Below are 23,421 nucleotides of genomic sequence, written 5' to 3' on the forward strand. Positions count from 1 at the left end.
GTTCTCCTAATGTTTCAGGGAGGCTGTTCCAGAGGGAGGTACTCGCCGAAGATCTACCTACCACCAACTTGTTGCTTGGAGAAGCGACTGACCCTGAGGGAGTTGGAGGCAGATGATCGAAAGCCGAGAAGGAAGATATTTAGTGTCAAAGGCTGCTAGCAGATCAAAGAGAATCAAAGCTGTGCAACCCTCGGTCTGGCGCAAGATTGAGATCATCCCAGATCGAGATCAGAGTGGGTTCTGTTCCATGGCGCGGTCTGAAGCCTGATTGTGAGGGGTTGCGGAGTTTGTTGTGTTCTATGAAGCAGTTGAGCTGGGAGTATACAGTCTGGTCAATGGGTTTTGCAAGAAATCTGGTGTTGGAGATTGGTCTGTAATTCTTAAGGTCCAGTGGGTCGAGGGATGCCCTTTTTAGAAGTGATTTTACATGCACTATTTTAAAGGCTTCCGGAAAGGTGCAAGAAGTGAGGGAGTCATTAAGTATGGATCTTGCATGTTCTACTGCGCAATTAGAGAATATTTCTTTCAGAAGGGAGGCAGGGCAGGGGTCGAGGGGTGTTCGAGGGTCTGCTGCCAGATAGTACCTCTAGGAACTAGTCTCTCGAGATGGGTTGGAAAGAGTTGAAGGTTGGCATAGAGGGAGTCTGGACAACTGGACCAGGAGGGGTGGATGCAAGGAGGTTTAATGAATTCTGAGAGGATCTTGTGGACTTCTTTGCTGCTGCTGCCACAGTACACAATGTGTTTATTGTAATCACCCTTTTCAGCCTTTCGGATCTCGGATTTGTAATTTCGGTGATGGAGGGAGAACATGGATCTGCGGAGGACGGTTTTAGATGCTTGCCATTTGCGCTGCAGAGTGTTTTGATTTTTAAGTGTCTTCAAGTGGGGCGTAAACCATTGGGGGACTGCCCTTTGCGTGAGGTTGTGGGACGTGAGGGGGCGAGAGGAATTAGTAATTTCTTAAGCCAGGAGTCAAAGGATTCAATGGTTAAGGGTCTACCACAGGACAGTGTTGCTGGGGAACAGTAGTAGGGCTTTGTCTAGGTTGGGGACTACCTTGACTTTGTTCCAGCATTTGTGGGGAGAGGGGTGCTGTGGGAGGAGGGGCAGGTGTGTGGATAGAGAAAGGGATGGCTGAGTGGTCTGTCCAGATAAGCGGTTTAGGACTGGATATAGAGAGAAGGTCATAGGAGCTGAAGATCACATCAAGGGTATGCCAACCTGAATGAGTTGGACCAGTGCTGTGTCGAGAGAGGTTGAGTGCAACAAGACTGTCGACCAGAGGTAGGGTCATGGGGTTGTTGGGCATATTGAACCAGATATTGAAGTCTCCCAATAGTGTAAGGGTTGGGTGATTTACCTGAATGGTAGCTATTGAGTCACAGAGGTTGTAGGAAAAATGTCTGTTGTATCCAGGGGGTCTGTCGATGAGTAGGAAGCTGCAGGTGAGTGTTCATGGTAGCAAGAGTTTTAATAGAAGGGATTCACAGAAGGATTTGCATGTCTGGGTTTCGACAAGTGAGACGGAGAAATGAGGTTTGTGGAGGATTGCCACTCTGCCATCTCTGGTTGGTCTGTTGTGGGCAATAAGCGAGTAGCCACGGGGGAAGGCCTTGTGGGCGACTGGTGCAAAATCACCAGAGAACCAGATTTCGGTGATAAAGATGAGGTCAGAGTTGTCAAAGGATAGGAGGTCAAAGATGCTGTGCCGGTTTCTTGCAACGGAGCGGGCATTGAAAAGGATGCATGTGAATTTATGAGGGGAGGTGGCTTTGGTGCTGCTAATCGCTGGGAGTGCTCAGTGGGCAGAGGAAGTCGGTGAGATGAGGGGCGTGGTAGGATCAGTCCGGGTAGTTGCGACTAATGAGTGGGGTAGTGGGATGTGTGGTTGCATGTGCACTTTGAGAGTCGGGTGAGAGGATTAGGTTGATGGGAGGCGGGAAGAGTAGGCGAGTGGTAGTAGGTGAGAGGCGTGGTGGTGAGGGTTGGGGAGGGTGGTGAATAGAGCACTAGTGGTATGGGGGTTTTGGGGAGTTGTTTGTGGTTGGAGTCTGGAGGGTGCTAGGGATTTAAGTGTACTGGGTGAGAAGTCGAGAGCAAGGGGGTGGAGATGGAGGGGTCTGAAGGTAGGGGTTGGAAGAGATGGGAGGTTGGACCGATGGAGAAGTGGTGAGGAGTGGAGCATCAAGGGAGAGGGTTGGTTACTCATTCAGTTTATTGTGGGCTTTGGTGACAGAGGAGTAGAGATGTGCTACCTTCAGTGGAAGGAAAGGGTATGAAAGGGGGGGTCTGTGGGCGGTGGTCAAGTAGAGCTTGGAAGGGGCATGGGAGGTAGGGTGAGGAGTTCTTCAGTGGGCAAAAGGTTGGTGTGGTGGTGCGGGAGATTTGTGATGTTTGGAGCACCAGAGAGCTCCTCTGGCTTGTGGGTTTGAGATTGGGCGGGGTGTAAGGGCGGAGAGTGTGGGCCTGTTCTCAATAAATACTGGGGGAAGATGGATGTTGATGTGTTTGGGTGGGTTGATGTGTGCAGCATGAGGGTTTGAGGCAAGTGGTGTTTGGCACGCCAGAGTGCTCCTCTGATCTTAGAGTTCGAGGTAGACTGATGGTTGGCGGGCTGACGGGGGCTCAATGCATCGTTCGGGCCAAGGGTTGTAGGTGGCAACCTGATGTGGGATATAGGGGGGTTTCATGAAGTTGGGTACTAGAGCAGAGGGTCTGCTCCGGGAGGGGTGAATTATGGGGGTGGTGGCATGGGGGTGTGGGAGTGGTGCAGAAAGGCTGGGAGTGAGGAGGGGATGGAGAGGTGGCCTTTGTAGATATGGTATCTCCATGCAGGACAAGGGCAGCACGTAGGATTTGATAGACCGGGATAGAGGGGAGGCCCTACATGTAATAGGTGACAACAGTAAATACAGTGACCATAGATTTTGTACCGGTGCCAATATTTTGGACACCTGGGGAGAGAAAGAGCACAACAAGGGACAGCAATGTCGCAGTAATCCTAGGTTTAGTAGCAGCACCTAGATTTAGGATATCTGGCTGGATCGAGGTAGAAAGGGACAAACGGGGGACAATACTAAATGCAGTAATCTAAGGTTTAATAGCAGTGACTAGATTTGAAACACTTGGGAAGAGGGAGAAAGGCCTAACACGGGACAACAGTAGATGTACTAATAGAGATTGCAATAACCCGAGATGTAATAGCAGCACCTAGATATGGGACACCTGGATGGCGGGAGAAAGGCCCATCAAGGGACAACAGTAGATGTTGTAATAGAGATTGCAATAACCCAAGATGTATAGCACCACCTAGATATGGGACACCTGGAAAGAGGGAGAAATGCCTAGCACTGGGACAATAGTAAATGATGTAACCCTAGGTGCAATAGCAGTGCCTAGATTTGGGACACCTGGATAGAGGGAGAAAGGCCTAACATGGGGACACCAATAAATGCAGTAATAAAAATTGTAATAACCCAAGATGTAATCGCAGCACCTAGATATGGGACACCAGGATAGAGCGAGAAAGGCCTAACATGAGTAGAGCAACGCAAAAATATATAGATTGTGATGCTTATTTGTAAAATAAAATGTTTTCTCATGTGGGACTTTAGTGCAAAATGACATGTGCAAATAATTGTGAATGCATGTGGGTGGATACATCCTTTGCATCATTTCAACCATAGAACTCCAAGGGCCTATCGGCACACCAGGGTTGGGCCTTGGGGAGGAGTGGACCGTAAGGAATCCAATGAAAATTCAAGGCTATGTGTGGATGGGCCTCTAATCACCTTAATCCAAAGCAGGCCCACCACCTAAGCGAGTGCACGTTTGTACGTAAAGCTAATTTATTGCAAAATCAGCCGAGAGGAGCCAGGTGACGCTGTAGAGTCAAACTCACTCAAGAGTCTCCCTGAACCACACAAGTTGACACATCAGGGCTCAACATTCAGGGGAGCTGTGAGCTATTTAGCTCCTGCTTCTCGCATAGTAAAGTCTGGTTAGCTTGAAACCAACAGCTACCAGGAGCTACTTTTGGCCTTGGGAGTTTGGGTCTCAGGGTGGAATGGTGCACTGGCAAGACCAACTTTGCTGCAGCTCTGCTCTGTCTTGTTCCGGCCCATTTCCTACCGGGTCCATAGTAAATGTCGTTAGTAAACAATGACTGGTATGTTTGGCTCTCTCCCATCAAAGAATATTTACTCTTATTTTGTGTCAAGTGTGAAATTATTTAGTTTGATTTAGTTTCTCTGTTAAGAGTTCTATGCTACACATGGTTTGTCCGATGTTGCTTCCTCAGGACTCATTCAACGTTTTCATTTTTACTGATATTGTGGATTGCATTTGTTTGGGGTGCATTACCAACAGCAGACACTGCAGGCGTATAGGGGGTCGTGTATCCACTGCTGTTTGCTGCCTTACCACCCACTAAGGCAATCTACTCCCATATGGAGTCTTGGCCTTGCTTCTTTTCGGCAACTGAAAGTAAAACCTGCTGTAACAGGCAGTTCAGGGCGGACACTGATGAGTCAAGCAAACATAAAGGAAGCCAGACATGAGATGGCATTAAATTGAAAATGCAAATTCAGTGCAAAGTGGGTCACCAAGGAAAAGAGAAATTACATCTTTCGATTAGGTTTTGTCAAAGGCTTAGGGACATCCACCCTTGCCCTCCTCTTGACCATTCTGACAGCCAAAGCCCTGAAGATGAAAACCAAGATGCACCTGGATTTTATCGACTTCTCAAAGGTATTTGACAGCATAATCAGACGTCTCTGGTAAAAGATGTGAGCACTGGAACTGCCCTACAAACCTTCTGGAACAACGTAGAGGCCTACAAACAGATACCTCAATAAGAGTATGACTAAATACATCTGAGTAAATGAGTAAAATAATACCAACTGGCAGGAGTGTCAAGCAAGGATGACTTCTAGCTCACCCTCTTTTGAATGTATATATTGCAGACCTAGGGGAGTTCATGGAGAACAAAAAAAATCGGATTTTTCTCACCTAAGATAGGTGGGGTGAAAATGAATCACTCTACAGGGACAATCACGTCCTTCTCGACTACACCGCTATAGGTCTGCAACGGCAGCTAAAAAGATTGGAGGAATACGCCAAGGAAAACAATATGCAAATTAACAGAGAAAACCAAGATCGCGACTATAAAAAAATAAGGAAAAACACATTTAAGTAGAGACTGGGGACCACGGAAATAACATCAGTTGATTCCTTTAAAAACGCAGGGATCCAAATTGCAAACAGCACAGTTGAAACAAACACTGTTGGCTCCTTAAGGGGGAAAGCTACAGCCTTGGTTAACCAAGCCCTGAAAGTAAATTCTGTTGATATTCAATCTTACCGATAATCGAATTCTACAAAGTCAAAGTGGTTCCTACCTTGACATACGGAGCAAGCGCTCTCTTGATGCTGCCCCCATAAGAATTGGGCTAGGTTGGAAGGCCTATTCTGGAAAAAGAATGTTGGTCTCCCAAAATCAGTTCTGATCCAGATTATCAGAAAATAACTTGGTTTAACATCATTAAAAGCCTCAGCGGAGTGGAAATTGCTGAACATTTGGGGAAAATGCATGAGTGGAAATACACCTCCTATGCTGGACCTCATAAAAACAGAACTGAAAGGGAGGCCCAATAATGTTATGGCAAATTGGACTGCTGACTGCAAGTCTCTGTTAAAGGAGATGGACTCCACAGTCACTGAACTATTGTTGAATCCAAACAAAGCCAAGAAAAAACTATGGACATATGACTGGATAATTACCACTGATGAAGCAAGTAAATGCAAGCTTCACTATTCCCGATCACAGGAGGTAAGAAGTCTTGTAAAGCCCCCTGAATACCTGAAGAAATGCCCAGATCCTGGCATCAAATCACAATTTCTGAGGATAAGACTGCATTTGTGCAAAAGAGGTGATATCTTCAAGAGCTTAACAGGGCCCAACCAACAGTACTTGGAGATTCTGTAACACGGAAGGTTCGGTGGAAAATCCAACTCACCTCTATGTGAACTGCACAGGTCTAACCGAGGAGATAGCACTGTATTTTGGACGCTTCCTGGAGGGATACAAAGTAAGGTCAACAGAAAACTGGTGAAGGACGTTGATGGGAAGGGAGAAAACTTTGCTGATCATAGCAGCGGTCAAATATTTTCCGGATATGTCTTAATCCACGCTTTAGGAGACGATATGCTAAAAAGTGTACACGTTAAACTAAAAATGCATTTTAAATAAACCAAAATAAAAAATAAAAAGTGGGAATAATGTAAATCGGCAGTGGTGTACTATTTGGGCATATTGACCGTTTGCCATCATGTGCATTATGGAAACTGCCAATAACCTGCTAAGTGGGCACATAAGTCAGTTGACGACTGCAAACAAGGTGACCTGGTATTGTGCTAAGTGGATTTTTCTGGAAACTGCATAATCCCCATTTAGCAAGTAATTGCCAAAGGGGGGTGGGTGGATAATCTCAAATACACATACATATGTATTTAATAAAATATGCGGAGCCCTAGTGAAAACCACTTTGATAAGATATGAATCTGGAGCATTTTCTGAATGCATGGCAGACCCGCCGTTTTCATTTCCTTTTTAATGCCATGGCCCCACGATATTCGCACTCCCTCCCAGAAAGTACCCTGGAACGTTGCCAGGAATTTGCCGCCCCACTGCCAGGACAATGTTCTTGTTAAATGCAACAGGGTGTGTGTCCTGCGAGCTTCGCTTCAAATATTAAGGGATCAGCGGGAGCTGCAGATGTAAGCCTATGATTTGTGCCCTGTAAACCGCCCCCGATATCGGCTCGCTGCGGACAGCGGCTCGTTCGCAGAGAGCGAGGGAAGGAGACAGCAGATGTATTCTGTTATTTCCCCTTGCCTGGATGATAGTTGCGGTACATTAGCAAAGAGAACCATACCAAAAACGATGAATGAACTCTGCATATGCAATGGTGGCTCACGAGCACTTGTCCCCAGCCTAGAACCTGGAAATCCGCTCTCCATTGTATATCAGTCTAAGAAACATGAAGGCTAGAGACATTAAATAAAGCATGCATTCCTGCCTTAAGAAATCATAGAACGACATAATATACCAGTGCTGCCTCTTTCACAGGATAATAAGTAAACAGTGACATTGCTGGTACATCGAATTCCCGAACCGATATTTAAAAAAAGCCACCTGGTAACATTCTGGACTGCGTTTCCCTCATATTGTTAACTCGGTGGTCTCACAGCAGACACATTAACTTCGGCAACAAATTCTCTATCAGTTATCCTAGTGGAATATCATTTGACCTAAGGGAAAGTTTCAGGAAAATTAGAAGCCAATGTGGGGAGGAAAGGAGTGTGTTCAGCCAGCTCAGGGGCCTATTCTCAACTTGGCGCAGTGAAGGTGCCAAATAGCACGATTCACTGCGCCAAAAGAGGACGCCCAGGCTCCACTCCTAGTCTCAAGTGGGCCTGGCCGTCCTCGTAGAGCACGACAGTGCTCTGTGTGGATTGCGCCTGTTCTAAAGTGTTACGGGTGCAATCCAATCTCGGCAGCATTTTTGTAAAATAACGACATATTCGTTATTTTACGAAAATGCTGCCGAGAACACAGTTCCTACACACCAAAGTGAGCAGCTTCAACATTGCAGGATGTTGAAGCTGGTTACTTTGTGTATAGGAAAGTGTTCATATACACCCTTGTGGTGTATATGAACAATCATTTAAAGCGAGCAGCTTCAACGTTGCATCCTGCAACGTTGAAGCTGCTTGCTTTGGTGTACATGAAAGTGTCCATAGACATACAACACAGGTGTATGGGCACTTCCATTTACACCAAACAAAGCTTCTTGTGGCACTCCTCCAGTTTAACGGCACCAAAAGGGTACCGTAAATGTGCACTAGTTTAACGCACATATTAAACTGGAGGAGTGCCACAGGAATAGGCTTGCAAAAAGGCAGTTTACGAATGTGGCGGTTGCTAGGTTGGTTTCTAACCCACCCTAGCAACTGCCACATGTATTCCGAAAGTGGCGCATTCATTCCGACTTCTGAAGGTGGCGCATTCTTCCGAATAGGTCTTAAGTACCGAAAAGGTTAAGCCTTTCAACATCCTTTTCAGTACTTAACACCTGGATGAGAATAGGGCCCCAAGTCACAACTTGCTTAGCATTATTGAAAAGTGTGGCGCAGTGCATAGGCCTGGAATCTTTTGGTGAGCTGGGGCAAACCAGTGAAGAGCCACGGTAGTCTCTAAACATGGTTCCTGCGCCGGGGCTCTCTCTGACCCCCTCCGCCCCCAAGAAGTAAGCAGCTTGCGTGAATCCAACGTCAAGCACCTGTGAGCGCGCACAGGTGACTTGCGATAACACAAAGTGAAAAAAAACACATGTATGAAAGACATCCCCCTGCCAAAGCAGGACAGCCAACACGGGACTCCAAAAAGCGAAACCCTTTACAAATAGGTATTTATGATTCGAAGTTTGCTGTCACTTTATTACTCTAAGGGTGTTCTAAATGAAATAAGCAGAAAGGTCAGTGTGCCTTATGTGCTCAGAAGGGTTGCCAGCTTGAATCCATGTTGCACATAAGTCTTTCGCGCGAGGGCTCGCAAGAGGAAGTTACTGTCCTTTTGTTTCCCCTCCCCAGGTCACGAGGAGTCTTTGAGCGAACCTGGGGACTCCTGCTAATTTCTATGTTTATAAAAGATGGTTTGAAAAATACACAATTCAAGCCATCTGTTATAAAGCTCGACGGACAAAGTCAACTTTGTCCGTAATCAAAGATTTATAACAGATGGCTTGAATTGTGTACTTTTCAAACCATCTTTTATAAACATAGAAATATTTTATAAAACTGGCTTGAAAAGTACGTATACCATAAGGTATGCCCACAAATATACAGATGTTATATATTTGTGTGCGTACCTTACTATGGTTTGTGTACCTTTCAAGCCATCTTTTATAAACATAGAAATAAGCAACACATTTCTATGTTTATAGAAGATGGTTTGTATACTACACAAACCATAGTAAGGTATACATTTATATATCTATTTATTACTATGGTCTCTGTACATGTTTAGGCCACGCCCATCCCGCCAGCCACACCCCAAATGAGCCCCCCCCTTCGATTTCTAACCCCACTTAAAGGCCTGAGCTTGGGCATTTAAATAGGATGCTTGTCTTTGTAAAGGCCAACCATACCCTGTAGTTCCAAGACTGCATATCTTTACAAATCTAAGGTAATAGGTTGCACCCATAGCCAGGTAGAGAAGTCTTCCATTATGCGCTCACAAGAGCACATACGTAGTGATTGGTGACTGAGATGGTCTCAGCCAATAGAGGACATACCTTGTTGAAGACCCAGATCTCGCCATTGACGGTCGGTCGTGGGACTCCGTGTCCATTGTAGTGAAAGAGGACACGCTCCTCCTTGGCATTGCGGCGAAGTGAGGTACAGAGCTTCTTGACTTCATCCACTGTAGGGTCCAAGCTCTGCTTGTAGCGGGCCTAGGGGAAAGAAAACACAACAATGAGAATTCTGTAAACGTGGGCAGAGTTTGTGCATTTCTCCATTGAGAATTACAGAACATCGAAGCCAAACAAGGGCATATTTTAAGTACTAAAAGGAACGCACACAGGGTCTCAAAGTACCAAAACAAACCACAAACTTGGAGAATCCCGCTGGGTCTCATGAGTGTCCATCATATAAACGCCCATATGAATGCTCAGTTAATCTTGAGACACAAAGCATGTCCTAAGCGATAATATCGTCCATACACCTACCCAGCTTCCTTTCCTTCAGCCGCCCCTTCGATAGAAGCTCAGTTTTTGCACTACAATGACCATAATCCCCTGCGGTTGTATGCTGAAACAAACACTGAATTGCAATCTGAAGATGTGTCTGAGTGGAATAGCACTGTAATGCTAGGAAATAGTGAGGGGTATATTTCATCAAAACAGAATCATTCGAACTGTTTACCATCACGTGTGGAGCGAATATACCAAGAAAGTGAAAGGATGGCCCTGAATGAATCTTGGGGTGACCAAGACCACAACGATTCTCCTATCACTGTTGGACCTTCTCCTCCTCCTCCTCCTCCTCCTGGTTGGTATGAAATGTGTAATCATTTGAAAAATGCTTCTACGTCTGCTATGGAATCGCACTTAAATTCTGATCTTGATCCTTTGCGTCATCCTATGACTGTTTTTGGTAACGGTCTTGCACTAGGTTCAAAATCAGTGATTTTACAATATGTTTGCTGCCAGATATGCATTCCTGATGACAAGCTTAATGATAGCCAAGAACACATGAATCCCTGCTGGGGTTTCACGGGGGTCTTCTCGATAGGCAGAAAAGAAGATTCCCTCCTGGGTGTCAGGGAAACTCTAGCCCCTGAAGTCGCCTCCACTGGGGAAGCCTCCTTAGGTTTCGCCAGGGCCGCCACGACTCCCTCAATCCAGGCCCTAGCCGGGTGAATCAGAACCTTCACGACCTTGGGCGTGCGTGCCTGAGGCCTTCACCTTGGGGGGAGGGTCACCGCCTTGCTCCCCCTCGGCTGTCTCCGTCGGGATCGACCGGGACTTCTCCCGAAGCTTACCTGGGTTCTCCGACTTCCTCTTCATCGAGCCAGAGCATTGGCTCGTGGTTGATGGCTTTGGTGATAGTGTGCCCTGCCTGGCAGCCGAGGAGCCAAACCGATCGGCGCTCCCGGTGCCCGCGGACTTGCGGTTCTTTGCCTTTTGTTGGGCCCCCGTCACCGGAGTGGCCTCAAAGATCTTAGAAGACCGCTCGGATTTCTTCCTCTTCTCACCTGCTGCTGGGCTCTTACCCTACAGCCAGTTGGTGAGTCGAACAGACGATCCTTCATTGTCTGTTCGGACATGTTCTTACAAAACGCACAGTCCTTCTCCACGTGCTATTTGTTATCGTGGAGGCAGTAGAGGCACCGAGAGTGCTCATCCTCTTTAAAGACGTTCTGAAGTCCGCATCCAGGGCAGCTCCTGAACAGCTTTGATCCAACAGGCGTCACGCTTCCCTTGTCCTGGGCCATGTCCACACAGGGTAGGCCTCAAAGATCTTCTGGAATCCTCAGAGAAGTGGAAAGCACGACGAAAAGATGCCCTTGAGGGGCGAAGAAAATTCCGAAACGGGTCCCCGTTAATCAGAAGTGAAGTCGGTGGAGGTTGATGCTCGATTGACCGAAAATATAAGAGTAAACTCTTTGAAAAAATGGTAAAACGTAGTAAAAGCTCGAGAGCTAAATCACAAGGACTCCCAGCACTTGAATATGCGGTAAAAATCTGAAGATGGCTGCCAGAGAAGGGGCTTAAGTAGAGGGCAGTCATTGGCTGGGAGCAGTATGACCCAGAGACCAGTGATTGGTTGCTAGTAGAAAGACAGTTTAGAAACAAAACTGATTTTTTCTTTACCGAGGTTTCCCAGCCAGACGACGCGGAATATTCATGACCATGTGAATCCATGCCAGTCCCCATGCTGGAGAAGAATCGGCACATGAAAGTAAGCATCCTGTAGGTCCAGAGACACCACCCAATCCTGAGGTTGAAGGGCCTGAAGAACTTGAGAAAGCGTGACCATCTTGAACATGTTCTTCCTGAGAAGTTTGTTCAACGAACGCAAGTCCAGGATGGGTCTCAATCCCCCAGTCTTTCTTTGGGATCAAAAAATAAGGGAAATACCAACCATGGTTCCGCTCTGCTACAGGCACCAGTTCTATAGCGCCTTTCTCTAGCAGGGTCAAGATTTCCTGCACAAGGAGAGGATCTGGAAGCTTCAAAGAGTTTCCCCGGTGGTTTGTCGTGAGGCCGCTGAAGGAAGGGAAGGCAGTAGCCGTGGGCTATTGTATCCAGAACCCAGGCATCCGAAGTAGTGGCTCGCAACTCTTCGAGATGCTGAGACAATCTGCACCCAAACGGCAAACCATGGGACATGGCCTCATGACTGTGTTGGAGCGGCTCCGGGAGCTGCCTGAGCAGCTTTGGCACCACTATTTCCCCGACCACCACGGGTACTTTTACGGTGACCCCCTTTGACTGGCGGCTCCTCTCGTTCTACCAAAGGAGGAGTAGTAACGAAAAGAACCTCCCCTCCACTGCTGTCCCCTAGGACGAAAAGGCAGAGGTTGACGGACGGCTGCGCTTAAAGATTTTGCAGTAGCTTTTGAGGTCTGCAACCTTTCAAGGCTCTTGTCAGCTTTGCTGCCAAACAAATGCACGCCATCAAAGGGTATGTTCAAAAGACGGGCTTGCACATCCGGAGCAAAACCCGACTTCCGCAACCTCGCAAGTCTGTGTATAACGGTGCTCGCAGCCATGGACCGGCTAACACTGTCGGGCGTGTCCAAACCCGACTGAAGGTATTCACACATGGCATCCTTGCCATCTTGCATGAGAGCAAGGATCCCATCCCTTTCTTACCCCTCGGGAATATCCTCAGCCGCAAGAGAAACAGTTCCATAGAGTGTGTGAAAATCTTGCCAAGGCACAAGTGGAATCAGTGCCATACTCCCGCAGAAAACACCTTGCATGCCCAACCATCGAAGCGTTTGTCGTCCCTATCTGGAGGGATGGTAGGGTACACCTCCTGCCTCGAAGTGGCCGTAGCCGCCTCAACCAAACTCTCAGGAGTGGGGTGAGTGGATAGGTAGCTGGGGTCGCTACCGGAAGGGCAGTATTTTTTGGTTAACGATTTGTTAACAGTCGGAAGAGATTCCGTTGACTGCCAAGCAGCCGCCACCCTTTTCGGTAAGGTAAAATGAAACTGTAACACCGGGTCACAGGACAGACCTTTATCTAAATGTCCAAGATCATCCTGCACAAAATCTTCAGGACGACTGGACCAGGCCAGATACTCCGAGACCCTAGCCATGAGTCTACTGTAGGACGTCTCACCATGAGCCCCAGGCTCAGGCCTGCCAAATTGCACTTACGGAGAAGTGTGCAGGCCACTAGCGTCATTAAGAGTTTGTCTCAACTCTTCCAGTTGGCTAGCCCCTGAAAAGACAGGAGCCCCATCAGGCTCAACAGGGTCAAGATCAAAATCTCACCTCTCCTCCTCCTCATAGATGTCATCAAGAGGGAGGGAAAAGTCCTCTCTCGGAACAGCCGAGAGCCTGGAGTCTATAACAAGTCTCACAGACTTGGAAGTAGCCTTTGGAACAGTCAGTGTCGTGACTTTCGCCCAAGCACCACAAACAAATGAGATGCGGGTCGGTGATCGACATTTTAGACTTGCAGTCCCGGCAGGTCTTGAAGCCAGACCGCTGAGTCGGAGTGGTCAAAAAGGAAGACATTCTCCACAAAGAATACACAAGGCTTGCCGAGTTCTCGAAGCAAACACATTTGTGGAAAAAACGGAACTGAGGCTATGGGCACGTGCGTCCTATTTATAACATCCAGTGACGCCGCCCTCGACGGAGGCCTTCGAGGGACATCGACCCTACGCCATTGACGCAGGACGCCCTCTGCCGAAAAAGTTTCCGAAGTGCACAGCTGTGGACATTACATGCCAAAGATGTGAAATACGTTGGAGGACGCAATCCATTCTAATGCGGATGTTCAGCGCCTCACGTCCAGACAGCAATGCCAATTAACCAATCCACTAATAATTTCACCCCTCTGCATACACCACTCAAACTCTAACCGAACAGAACCACAAGCCTAAAACACAACAATCCGCACACACTTCACTACACTGCAACAAAAAAAAAAAACACAGAATCGCACAACAGTACACAACAAATACCGACCGGAAAACACCCAAAGCCCACCCAACAGAGTTAACTGGGTTGAGGCCGCCAACAGCACATCACTGCACCACTGCATCACACTGTAACTGCACCATTGTAACTGTAATCTCTGTAACCTAAGCCTAACGCCTACATGTACTGCCTGCGCCCTGTTACCTTTGAGTTTGGTGCACCATACAAATAAACAAACTGCTCTCTTACACTTTTCCAGTTTATTCCCACTAACTCACCTCACACCCCCCTTTCCCTTTTCAGAGCCGCCAGAGCGCCAGTGGAAAACATCCTTTAACATTAACATAATCAGTTAGCCTAATGCCTTTCACAGTTACATTGCACGCTTCTCTTCCAAGTAAAACTCTTCTTAGTGGCACAAGTTCAAAACCCGGCCCTGCGCTTACAGGCTGGATTCCAGCATGCAGCTCAACGTAAGATCCCAATTGACTTTTTTTTTTTTTTAAAACACTGCCACTTCATTAGATACAGCAACAAGAAGCAAAACCATTGTTGAAGCACATCTCTAGTCATCTCACACTACATCTTAAATACTGCGCTTCAACCACACACACACACACTTTAATCCATGCACACAGGGTTCCAAAATCAACACAACCAGACAAGCCCACAACTTTTCACGGATACATCCAGTGCTTTAAGTGGGGCACGACATCGAGAAGGGTTCTGACGAGAAGGCATCGCTTGCAGAGGGTTCAGCCGGACCCAAACAGTACATCATGAGACCCTGCAAACATGTATTTTGTGTCACTCATCATGGTCTCAAATCTGCATTTCTTAAGTAAATCTCTCTGGCTTGTTCTAAAGAAAGTATTGTCTGTACATAAATCACTCACACTAATGAAAACAATCGAACACGTGAGTAGATCACCATTTTATTAAATATATAACCATCCGAAAGAAGACAAACAAATGGCACGAATGTGGGTTTCTCGCTGCTTTGCATGAAATCAAACAACTTTTTGCAAACAAAAGAATTTCATATTTTAATATTTTACAAATATGTTTGTGATCGCGATCCAAGCATGTAACCCTTTTGGGCACATAATGCACAGCACACTGGCAAGGGGTGCTTTTGAGCAGCGAGATCTTGAGTGGCCATCCCTAGAGCTGCACACCCTTTCAAAGCTCCAGAGAGCTGGTGGTGCTGCCCCCTTCAACGGTGTAAGCGCTCTGGGGATGGAGCGAGCTGGTAGGCCGAGGCAAGAAGAGGGGTGGGGTCGATTGGCCATCTCTCAATGAGGAGGCACCGTGAAGCGAGTGCAGCCATGAGGGGTGGAGAGTGTACTGTGGGTAGAGTAGGTAAACTACATCCCGATGGTCATGTGTGGAGAGGGGCACCATAGCAGCTCTTCATGGACTGGTGAACTTCATACCTACTGACCAGGCAATTGGATCAATCCGCGGGAACAATGTTCTCGGAGAAGTGCTGGAGCAACAATAAATCGCTGGAGGTGAAGTGTAGACCATCGGGGGGTGATGATGATATGGCATTTGTAACGCGCTTATACACAATGGTTTCAAGTGTTTCAAGGCGCGACGAGGCAGGGGGTGGGGAACAGGGGAAGACAGACAACGATCCTACTAGGCCAGGTGTCATTCAGATCGCACAAGTGCAGGGGTAGGGGGAAGGGAGAAAGTGCAAGGGGAGGGGGGAAGTGCAGTACAAGGTAAGTAGAATAAAATAAATAGGGCCAGCTGGTGGCAAGTGCAAGGTAAGTGCAGACAAGTGCTAGGAACGGGGGCTGTAGGGATACAGAGACAGTCCCGCAGTGCAGGGGTTGCCAGGGAGGCAGTGCAAGTGGAGAGTGGCTGGGCCCAGGACCGAGGTCGGCGAGAGTGGCCCAGTTGCAGATTCGGTGCAGATTCAGCTAAGAATTAGCAGGGGAGCGGGAGAGAGAAAGCAGAAGCAAAGAGGAAGGTTTTGAGGTGCTTCCGGAACCGTAGATGGTTCTCCTCAAGTTTCAGGGAGGCAGGAAGGCTGTTCCAGAGGGAGGCCCCTGCCGCGGAGAGAGATCTACCCCCAGCTCGTTGCTTCAAGAAGCGGCTGACCCTGAGGGAGTTGGAGACGGATGAGCGAAGGGCTCGGGAAGGAAGATATTTAGGAAGAGAGAGTTGAAGGTATTTAGGCCCCAGGCCCCAGAAGGCCTTGTGGCCAATGCAGAGGGTTTTGAACTTTATCCTCGCAGCCACTGGGAGCCAGTGTAGAGACTTCAGTCCTGGAGAGATACGGTCCCTGGGCTTGAGGCCAAGGACAAGTCTCGCAGTTCTGTTCTGGATGAGTTGCAGAGGGCGGAGAGTGGAGGCAGGCAGATTAAGATAGAGGCTGTTACAGTAGTCCAGCTTTGAGAGAACCAGGGCTCGTGAGACAGTGAGCTTCTGGGGGAAGGAGAGGAAGGGAAGAATACCTCTGAGTCCTTTGCAGTCTCTGGAACGGGAAAGGACAACAGAGAGCAGGCCCCTGGAATGGTGACATTCTGCTCAGTGTGTGGGGTACATTTGAATTGTACCTCCTCTTAAGATTGCAACCACTGGGCATTGATGGTTTTTATTTTTAATATACTTGTGACTTTGGGCCCCTCTTTCCCTTTTTCTTTAAGCTATTTATGGGTTAGTGTGGTGCTATAAGTCTTGCAGACTCAAGGTCAGGCAGGTTTTTTTGGTTGCCTGATTCTACAATTCCTGTCTCGATGGATTACATTTGCCATTTTTTCTTTTTTCTATTCTGTATTTTCATTGGCATTATGTCAATTAATGTATCAATTCATTCATTTTAATAAAGCCCTAAACAAGCAAATAATACAATAAAGTTTGCAGATGGACCTGCTCACCATACACTTGTACAGTTCTGTATTGAGCAGGGTGGAAATCTCTCTCCGGTCAACCATACGCAGACCATTTTTTAAATTGATGACCATGGTATTACTAGCCCTGATGTGATAGGTAGGGCAAGAGGCAGTTAAATGCCTTAGGGGACAAAATATACAACAAACATAATAAACGTGTTTAAAATCATCAACATATTGTGCAATATGTGAAACGACGACTACTTACTTGGAGAGTGCTTTTAAAAAACGAAGCATCATTTGTCTTATACAAACGAAATCTAGCAATGAGCATGTTTTGGGGGTGAAAATCCTATTGAAGTGAGGTCTGTGGGGATATCAGTTGGATGGAAGTGCGTCAGTATCACGCTTAAGAGTGGACTGATTGGGGTTGCGAGTCTGGAATAAGCTGCAAAAACCGTTGGAGGGAAGTAACTTTTACCCCTTGTCATTGGGCTGGATTTTCCCGGATCCAAAATCCAGCAACAAAAAAAACTTCACCCAGGGTCTCGGATCCGGGAAAACTACTTGTGCCAATTAAGGTAACCAACCCACTTTTGTTGAGACCAGGATTCAAACTCGGATCAGCAGACCAAAGTCGAGTGTCTGACCCGGTAGACTACAGGAACAAACAAATGTGAATATTCCCGTCAGGATTGTACTTTGCAGAAAATATGCAAGAAAAACTTTGAAAAGATGTGGACCTTTTCTAATTTACTGATAACAGTACAGGAAACTCCTCCTTTCTTTTATAATGTATTAATACATCTCCAGAAATGTAATTATTATGGGGGAGTCAGGTGCTGAGAAAAATCTTAATTTACAACCCAGGCGTGCGTGTGCCTAACCGACCTGCATGACCACCCCACCCTCCCAGGTCCCTCACTCCCCCACTGGTGGGATCAAACAGTTAATACTTTCCAGCAGTGATTTTTCACATAGATCACACCACGTCGTTTCCTGGGTTCTATTATGCCCTTTGTGGCTTTTTTAAGACCAAGCTAAACTATTTTACGGAATATTATTTGATGATAGGCTATGCTTTGTTAAGTCAAGTTATGCTGTGCCAGGGGGCGGCCCTGGGAGACTCATTTGTGATAAATTGAGTGGTGCCATCTGCCGATGAAATAGTAAAACCTCACATATCCCTACTGCAGCATCACTCATTATAACATGTGGCCATGATGCATTGAAGCCATCATACACTAGCAACCCAGAAGCCAAACGCGCCATTTCACAAGCACAAACTGCAAGCAAACCATGACCATGCTGACAGGTACACAGTGGTAGCCTCGTATGGCTGCTATGTTGTATGCAAAGTTTCCATTCTGCAATGTTTTTTCTATCCAATGTCGGATTATGGACCTCCAGAAACCCAGAACAATGCAACTGCCAAACTCAGATGCCTCAAGGAGCTACCTACCGGCCCAAAAGAAATGCGGATCAGCCAAGCCTAGGTCTCTGCAAGCCCAGCTATCCATGGACGCTCTGTCCCGCTGATCACATAGTACACTGCACTCAATTTGAGTGCCGAATTGGGTTGGATCAAACGCTCAACGTGATTTCAATTCTTTCTGCGACCTAACAAAGTAAACGTATCTCTGCTGTTGTGTCTCTCTCAGGAGTGCAACACCCTTGGCAGGGGCGCCGAGTAGGGGGGGGGCTGCAGGGAACGCTCCTTACCCCCCCCGCCGAATGAAGTCGGGGCTGAGGACCCCCCCCCCGCCTGAGAGAAGAGACGCAGTATGGATGGCCCTTTGTTCCATCCATACTGTGTCTCTGGCGGCCCGGGTAAAAGCCGGTGAAAAACGATGTTTAGAAATTGTGGGACAGATGCAAAGCAAGAGGATCTTGCTTTGCATCTGTGCCTCCATTTCTAAAAATCGTTTTGGGTTGGGTGTATTTGTACATCTGTGCACCCCTCTTGGAAAGAGGAGTGAACAGACGCAGAGGTACAATCAACACAGAAGGATTTTGTGAAATGGAGGCACAGATGCAAAGCGAGGGAGGGGGCAGGGAGAAGGGGAAGGGAGAGGGCAAATGAGACTGTTTGCAGGGCTTCTATAATTGTCGAATCTTCTCAGCGATAATACGGTGCTTTTGTTGAGGCAATGCTAGTTCATCTTAGTGGAGCTGCTATACTTTTGATGGGACAACATCAGCACCTCTCAGTTGAGCTGCTACACTCTTATTGACAAGGCCCTAGCACTTCTCAACAGATGTATTTCTTTTTATTTTAATTGGTTATTTATAATATGTACACTACCCAGAGGTTTCTAAGCGAGGACTGAGGGAGCGAACCTGTGTTGCGCGGACCGAGGGAGCGAACCTGTGTTGCGCGGACCGAGGGATCAGACCTGTGTTGCTCTGTCGTCTTGCTTCCAAGGCGAGCACGTTGCCCCTGAGCTATCCTTCTGATACTCTAAAGATCTGAAGTACATTTAATGATACAGAACCAGAACTATTGAACAAGTCTGTCATCATCAGAATAACTCAACACTGTCGTGGTTATACAAGAGCTCATGTAGTTAAAGGGATAGAATTACTCAGAATGTAGCAGCACTATTCAATAACCCAAATTTCTTAAGCATAGTTAATGTGAAAATACTACACTTCTCACCGTTGGGACAGTACTGCCACTTCTCACTAAGGCTTCTCCACCTTTTATGGGGCAGCACTGATCCAGCCTACTGCTCACATGCACAGAATTGTCCTTTCTCAGCAGGACTGCAACACTATACCATTGCGTTCTGTATGTTGAGTGCTACTTCACCACCAATGTGGATTCATGGCTCTCTCCCAGTGTCTAAATAGATCTGTCTACATTCAATTGGCAACAGGCATGTCCCGAGCTGCCTGCTGTCCAAAAGCTGCCGCTCAGGATGTTGGGAGCCGTGATTGGGCAAGCGATAGAAGGCTCGAGCCTGTCGGATAGCAGAATCAGCAGGGTTTTAAAACCTGCTCACTCCCTCTGGAGGGGCCATGGGGCAAAATGAGCCTGATACCACATACAGGGTTTTTTGACCACTTTATCTCTCCTGAATGAAACAATGAGCTCTCTCAGACACAAATTATCACCCCTGCGCACACATTGAATGAATATGGCATGGATCTATAGATCGAGAAAACTGGAGTGACAATACAGAGTGTTTTAACAGAAATATAATTGTCTTCCCAGATGGGAGACTGACTCCATTAATATACATGGGGTCACTGAGATGACCAAGAGTGAAACTGTACATTCAGTTGTGAGATTACCAGCAACGGTTGATACTATGCTCCAAGGAGTGAGGTGCCCACTCAATATATCACACTGTTTATAGGTATGAGACCCATCCTGAATGCTTGCCCAGATGGTGGTTTGATCTTTAAATTTGTCAAAATTCAGCTCAATCAGTAACTGATTTCTGGCCAACACTGAATTTCGTTTTGATGCCTCTGTCCGCTTGACTACATAAATGGATCACCACAGATAGGCCTTGCAGGACGTCAGCAATACCAACATATGTAGTAAAGATAGCTGTGGGCGTGCTAATGCATGGCTCACAGTTGTACCCATTAAACCACTCTTACCCAAAACTCACATAGATGATTAAACCACAGCACCATGCCTCCTCCAAACAGATCATAGAACTACACGGCTGAACAAGGATCCAGAACTCTGCACACTGCCAACATCAAGCATTACTGTGCTGGCAGACTTCAGTTAAGGTACAAAGCTTCGTGTCGATCCTAGAATACAAAATCTATTTGGCAATGTCTTTAACAACCCAAAACACAACCGTGGAGTCAGTCTGAAATGTACGTATGAAATGCAATTTGTCATGTAATGTCAGACCATGGTCCACAAGAAAAACCAGCTCAGTGCGAGACATCATTCACTAAGTGTCAAGGCCCCAGAACATAAAAACTACACCATCTAGTAATGGGGGCAATGGGTCACTTAACTCACTTATGTCCCTTTGGGACCCATAAACACAGGGGGCTCTGGCTAGACTCAGTCCTGGCACCAGGCTCATATAGAGATGTGAGCAGGAACACTATTTCAATGCAGGAGTCCTTTTATTTTACAAGAACTTTCCAGGAGCTGAAAGCCTTTATTCCAGAGAACATCCTCATGTGCCGACTCATTGGGTGTGGCTCCCTAGGCCTGGTCTTCATGTGCTGACTCATTGGGTGTGGCAGGCAGGCTGAACCTGGTGGGCCTGGCATCAGAAGGTCAGCTATATAAGCTGCTCCATCCTTAAGGCCGGTGCTTCGCGTTACTGTGCTCTCACGTGTAACGTGACGCTCACTGCCGCTTGGACCAGTTTACTTACCTTAGAAACCAGGCGTTCTCCTGCATACTCACCTCCAGGAAGCTGGTGCTTCATCGCTTCATCTGCAGACTCATCTTTTGACATCCAGTGATCTTGATCCCGATGCCGCAGCACCGCGCTCCGCATCCACGAACTCGGACCCTGTGAAGAAGAAGAAAGACAAGGTGAGAACATCCGTCCAAGGGCCGCGCTGCATTTAAACCCAGCGCGCCCCCTAGTTAACAACTTACCAACTACTGTACCGCTGCAGCTTCGTTCCTCGTTCCCTCTGGCTGCCGCCTCGAGCTCCGCAGCTTCTGCCGGGCCAGCAACATTACCTGCAAGGGAAGAAAGCAAAAGAGCAAATATCAAAAGCAGAACGGACAGCAATACAAGACAACTTTACAATACAACAAAAACAGACGAGGAAAGACGAAGGCAAACAGGAACACTTACCTGAAGTGTAGTGGCTTAGTCGCAGGGGACTAGACTACCACGTGCAAGGGACCAGTGAAGGAACCAGATAATACAAGCGCCCCTGCCAGGAGCAGCAGGACAGAATGCTCGCCAAAACTAATCAACAGGTGAGCTTTCCAGGGACAGCGCATCCCATGGGAACCACGGTTTAGGAGAAGGGGTCTGGAAGGGGATGAGGCGCACAAGCTGGCATACTCATGCCCCCTATTCTCCACGCATGAGCAGTTCTGAGCAGCATCACCTATTACCACAAGTAACCACATAAGCGCAGAGGGCGAAGTCAGACCCGAGCGACCTCACCCCCGGGAGGGTTGCAACCGTGCCACAACACCTCCTCAGAGACCAAGTGAGCGTAACACTGCGAGACAGCCCCCGGCAATTCAACGCCAAACAAACGGAAGATTAGGGCTTTAACAAATTATTGGTTGGTAACAGCAACAGGATCAATGTTGCCAGGCTTTCCTTTGGTCTCCTGTTCCCTACTCGGAGAAGGGGCTTGCTTGTGATGCCTCTGGGAGCAACCTTGTTTACTGGTGCAAACATTGGCCAATATAAGGGGAAATTAATTCTGAGGGCAGAGCGTCATTTCAAGTTGTACCATCCATACTTACCCACCTAAAGGGGAGCACTCATGGGTGTTCTGGAGCATGCATGCATGTTGGCATTTAAGAGTGTATGGCGTTGGAACAGTTGATGTCCTTACCTGTGCACACACACCCCCAGTCCAGAGGGAACATGCCCTATGTGGGGTACATTGACCCACTCAGCAGAATCCTCATCCATGATAAAGCTGCACTTCAGTTAACAGCAAAATGGCTGTGCTGGCTCCTTGGAGCACCATTGCCCCGCCTCAAAACTGTATTTTGCAGCTACACTAAAGAAATGTGATGGCTGTACCATCTTGCCAAACAACTATTGGGCAAGTTGGAACAGAGAGCACACTGAGCAAGGCCGCCAGTATGTGTTCTTGTGTGCACCAAAAGAAACAAATTCAAAAGCAGCGCTGCTCTGCTGCTTGCAAAACGTTACCATTGAAAAGGGAATATTTTACATTGAAAAGTGAGACCCTGACATGCCCATCCATATCCAGATTGTGCTACAGCAGAAGAGAGTGTTATCCCTGCATGACAGGCTGTGTCAGGCCAGAACTGGGAACTCTTCTCTTTTGGGTTACAAAATGTCAACAATCAATCCTTCAAAGAAACTCTAGCTTTATGGGCATATGTCAATTTCAGTGAACCTGTGTCTTGAACAAACTGCTGTGTAAAAGAAACTGGCTGCGGAACAATATTGGGAAGTTAGATGAAAGAAAACCTTTTAAAAAGAGAAATCCCAGCAGCATTTACCATGTGTCAAAATGGGCTTTTTCAAACCAAAAAGAAATGCCTGTTTTAAAAGTACAATGTTGAATAAAAACTTGTCCTTGCCTAGCAATGTAAAGAGGGTTTTGCTGGTAAACATATATTGGATGTTTTATTTCAACAGGCTTGCTTCTGATTCAAAACAAAATAAAGAAATAATGGCAGTGGCTACACTGGGGAAATCAGCCCAAACATGTTTTCTGCCATGGCTCAAGGGACATTTGGCTGACAACAGGAGTGGCCTAAACTCCGAAAGAGGGAGCTACAATAGGTTCTAGGACACATGCGTGCTAATTGCTACCTTTGAAAACTTTGAATGGACCAAAACCACTAAACATCCCATGCCCATCAGACATTCGCCTGGGCAGAGGCCTCTTACAATAGGGATTCTAGGACACATGCATGTGAAATAGGAAAATCACACGTCCTCGCAACATTTACTGGGAGCTTCAAAGCCAACCCAAGAGCAGGCTTGTAAGCTATGCCCTTCTTTGGGAGACAATGCTGACCATGTGTTTCAAAAGACTATTGTATTAATAAACTTTTAAGACTCATCTCTGTAACAGGACTTTGCAGGAATGTAAAAATGTAACAGTTGAAATGTAATTGTTGTGGCTTTTAAACGAGATGTGGTAGCCTTCACTGCCATATTGGGAACAGAAATGGCAGAG

General features: G+C 47.0%; 1 protein-coding gene across 4 annotated transcripts in view; it reads right to left on the reverse strand.

Moving 5' to 3' along the window:
- The window catches only part of RPTOR (regulatory associated protein of MTOR complex 1), a 2,822,438-nt gene that overhangs the window by 1,947,510 nt on the left and 851,507 nt on the right, over positions 1–23,421 (reverse strand). For all 4 annotated transcript variants that reach the window (XM_069655181.1, XM_069655184.1, XM_069655182.1 and 1 more), the window contains exon 4: positions 9,360–9,518. In XM_069655181.1, coding sequence (XP_069511282.1) covers positions 9,360–9,518 — 159 coding nt within the window. The remainder of the gene's footprint in view (positions 1–9,359; positions 9,519–23,421) is intronic.

This window comes from Ambystoma mexicanum, chromosome 3q (genome assembly GCF_040938575.1).
Source record: "Ambystoma mexicanum isolate Mex_15411 chromosome 3q, UKY_AmexF1_1, whole genome shotgun sequence".
NCBI classification, from domain to species: Eukaryota; Metazoa; Chordata; class Amphibia; order Caudata; family Ambystomatidae; genus Ambystoma; species Ambystoma mexicanum.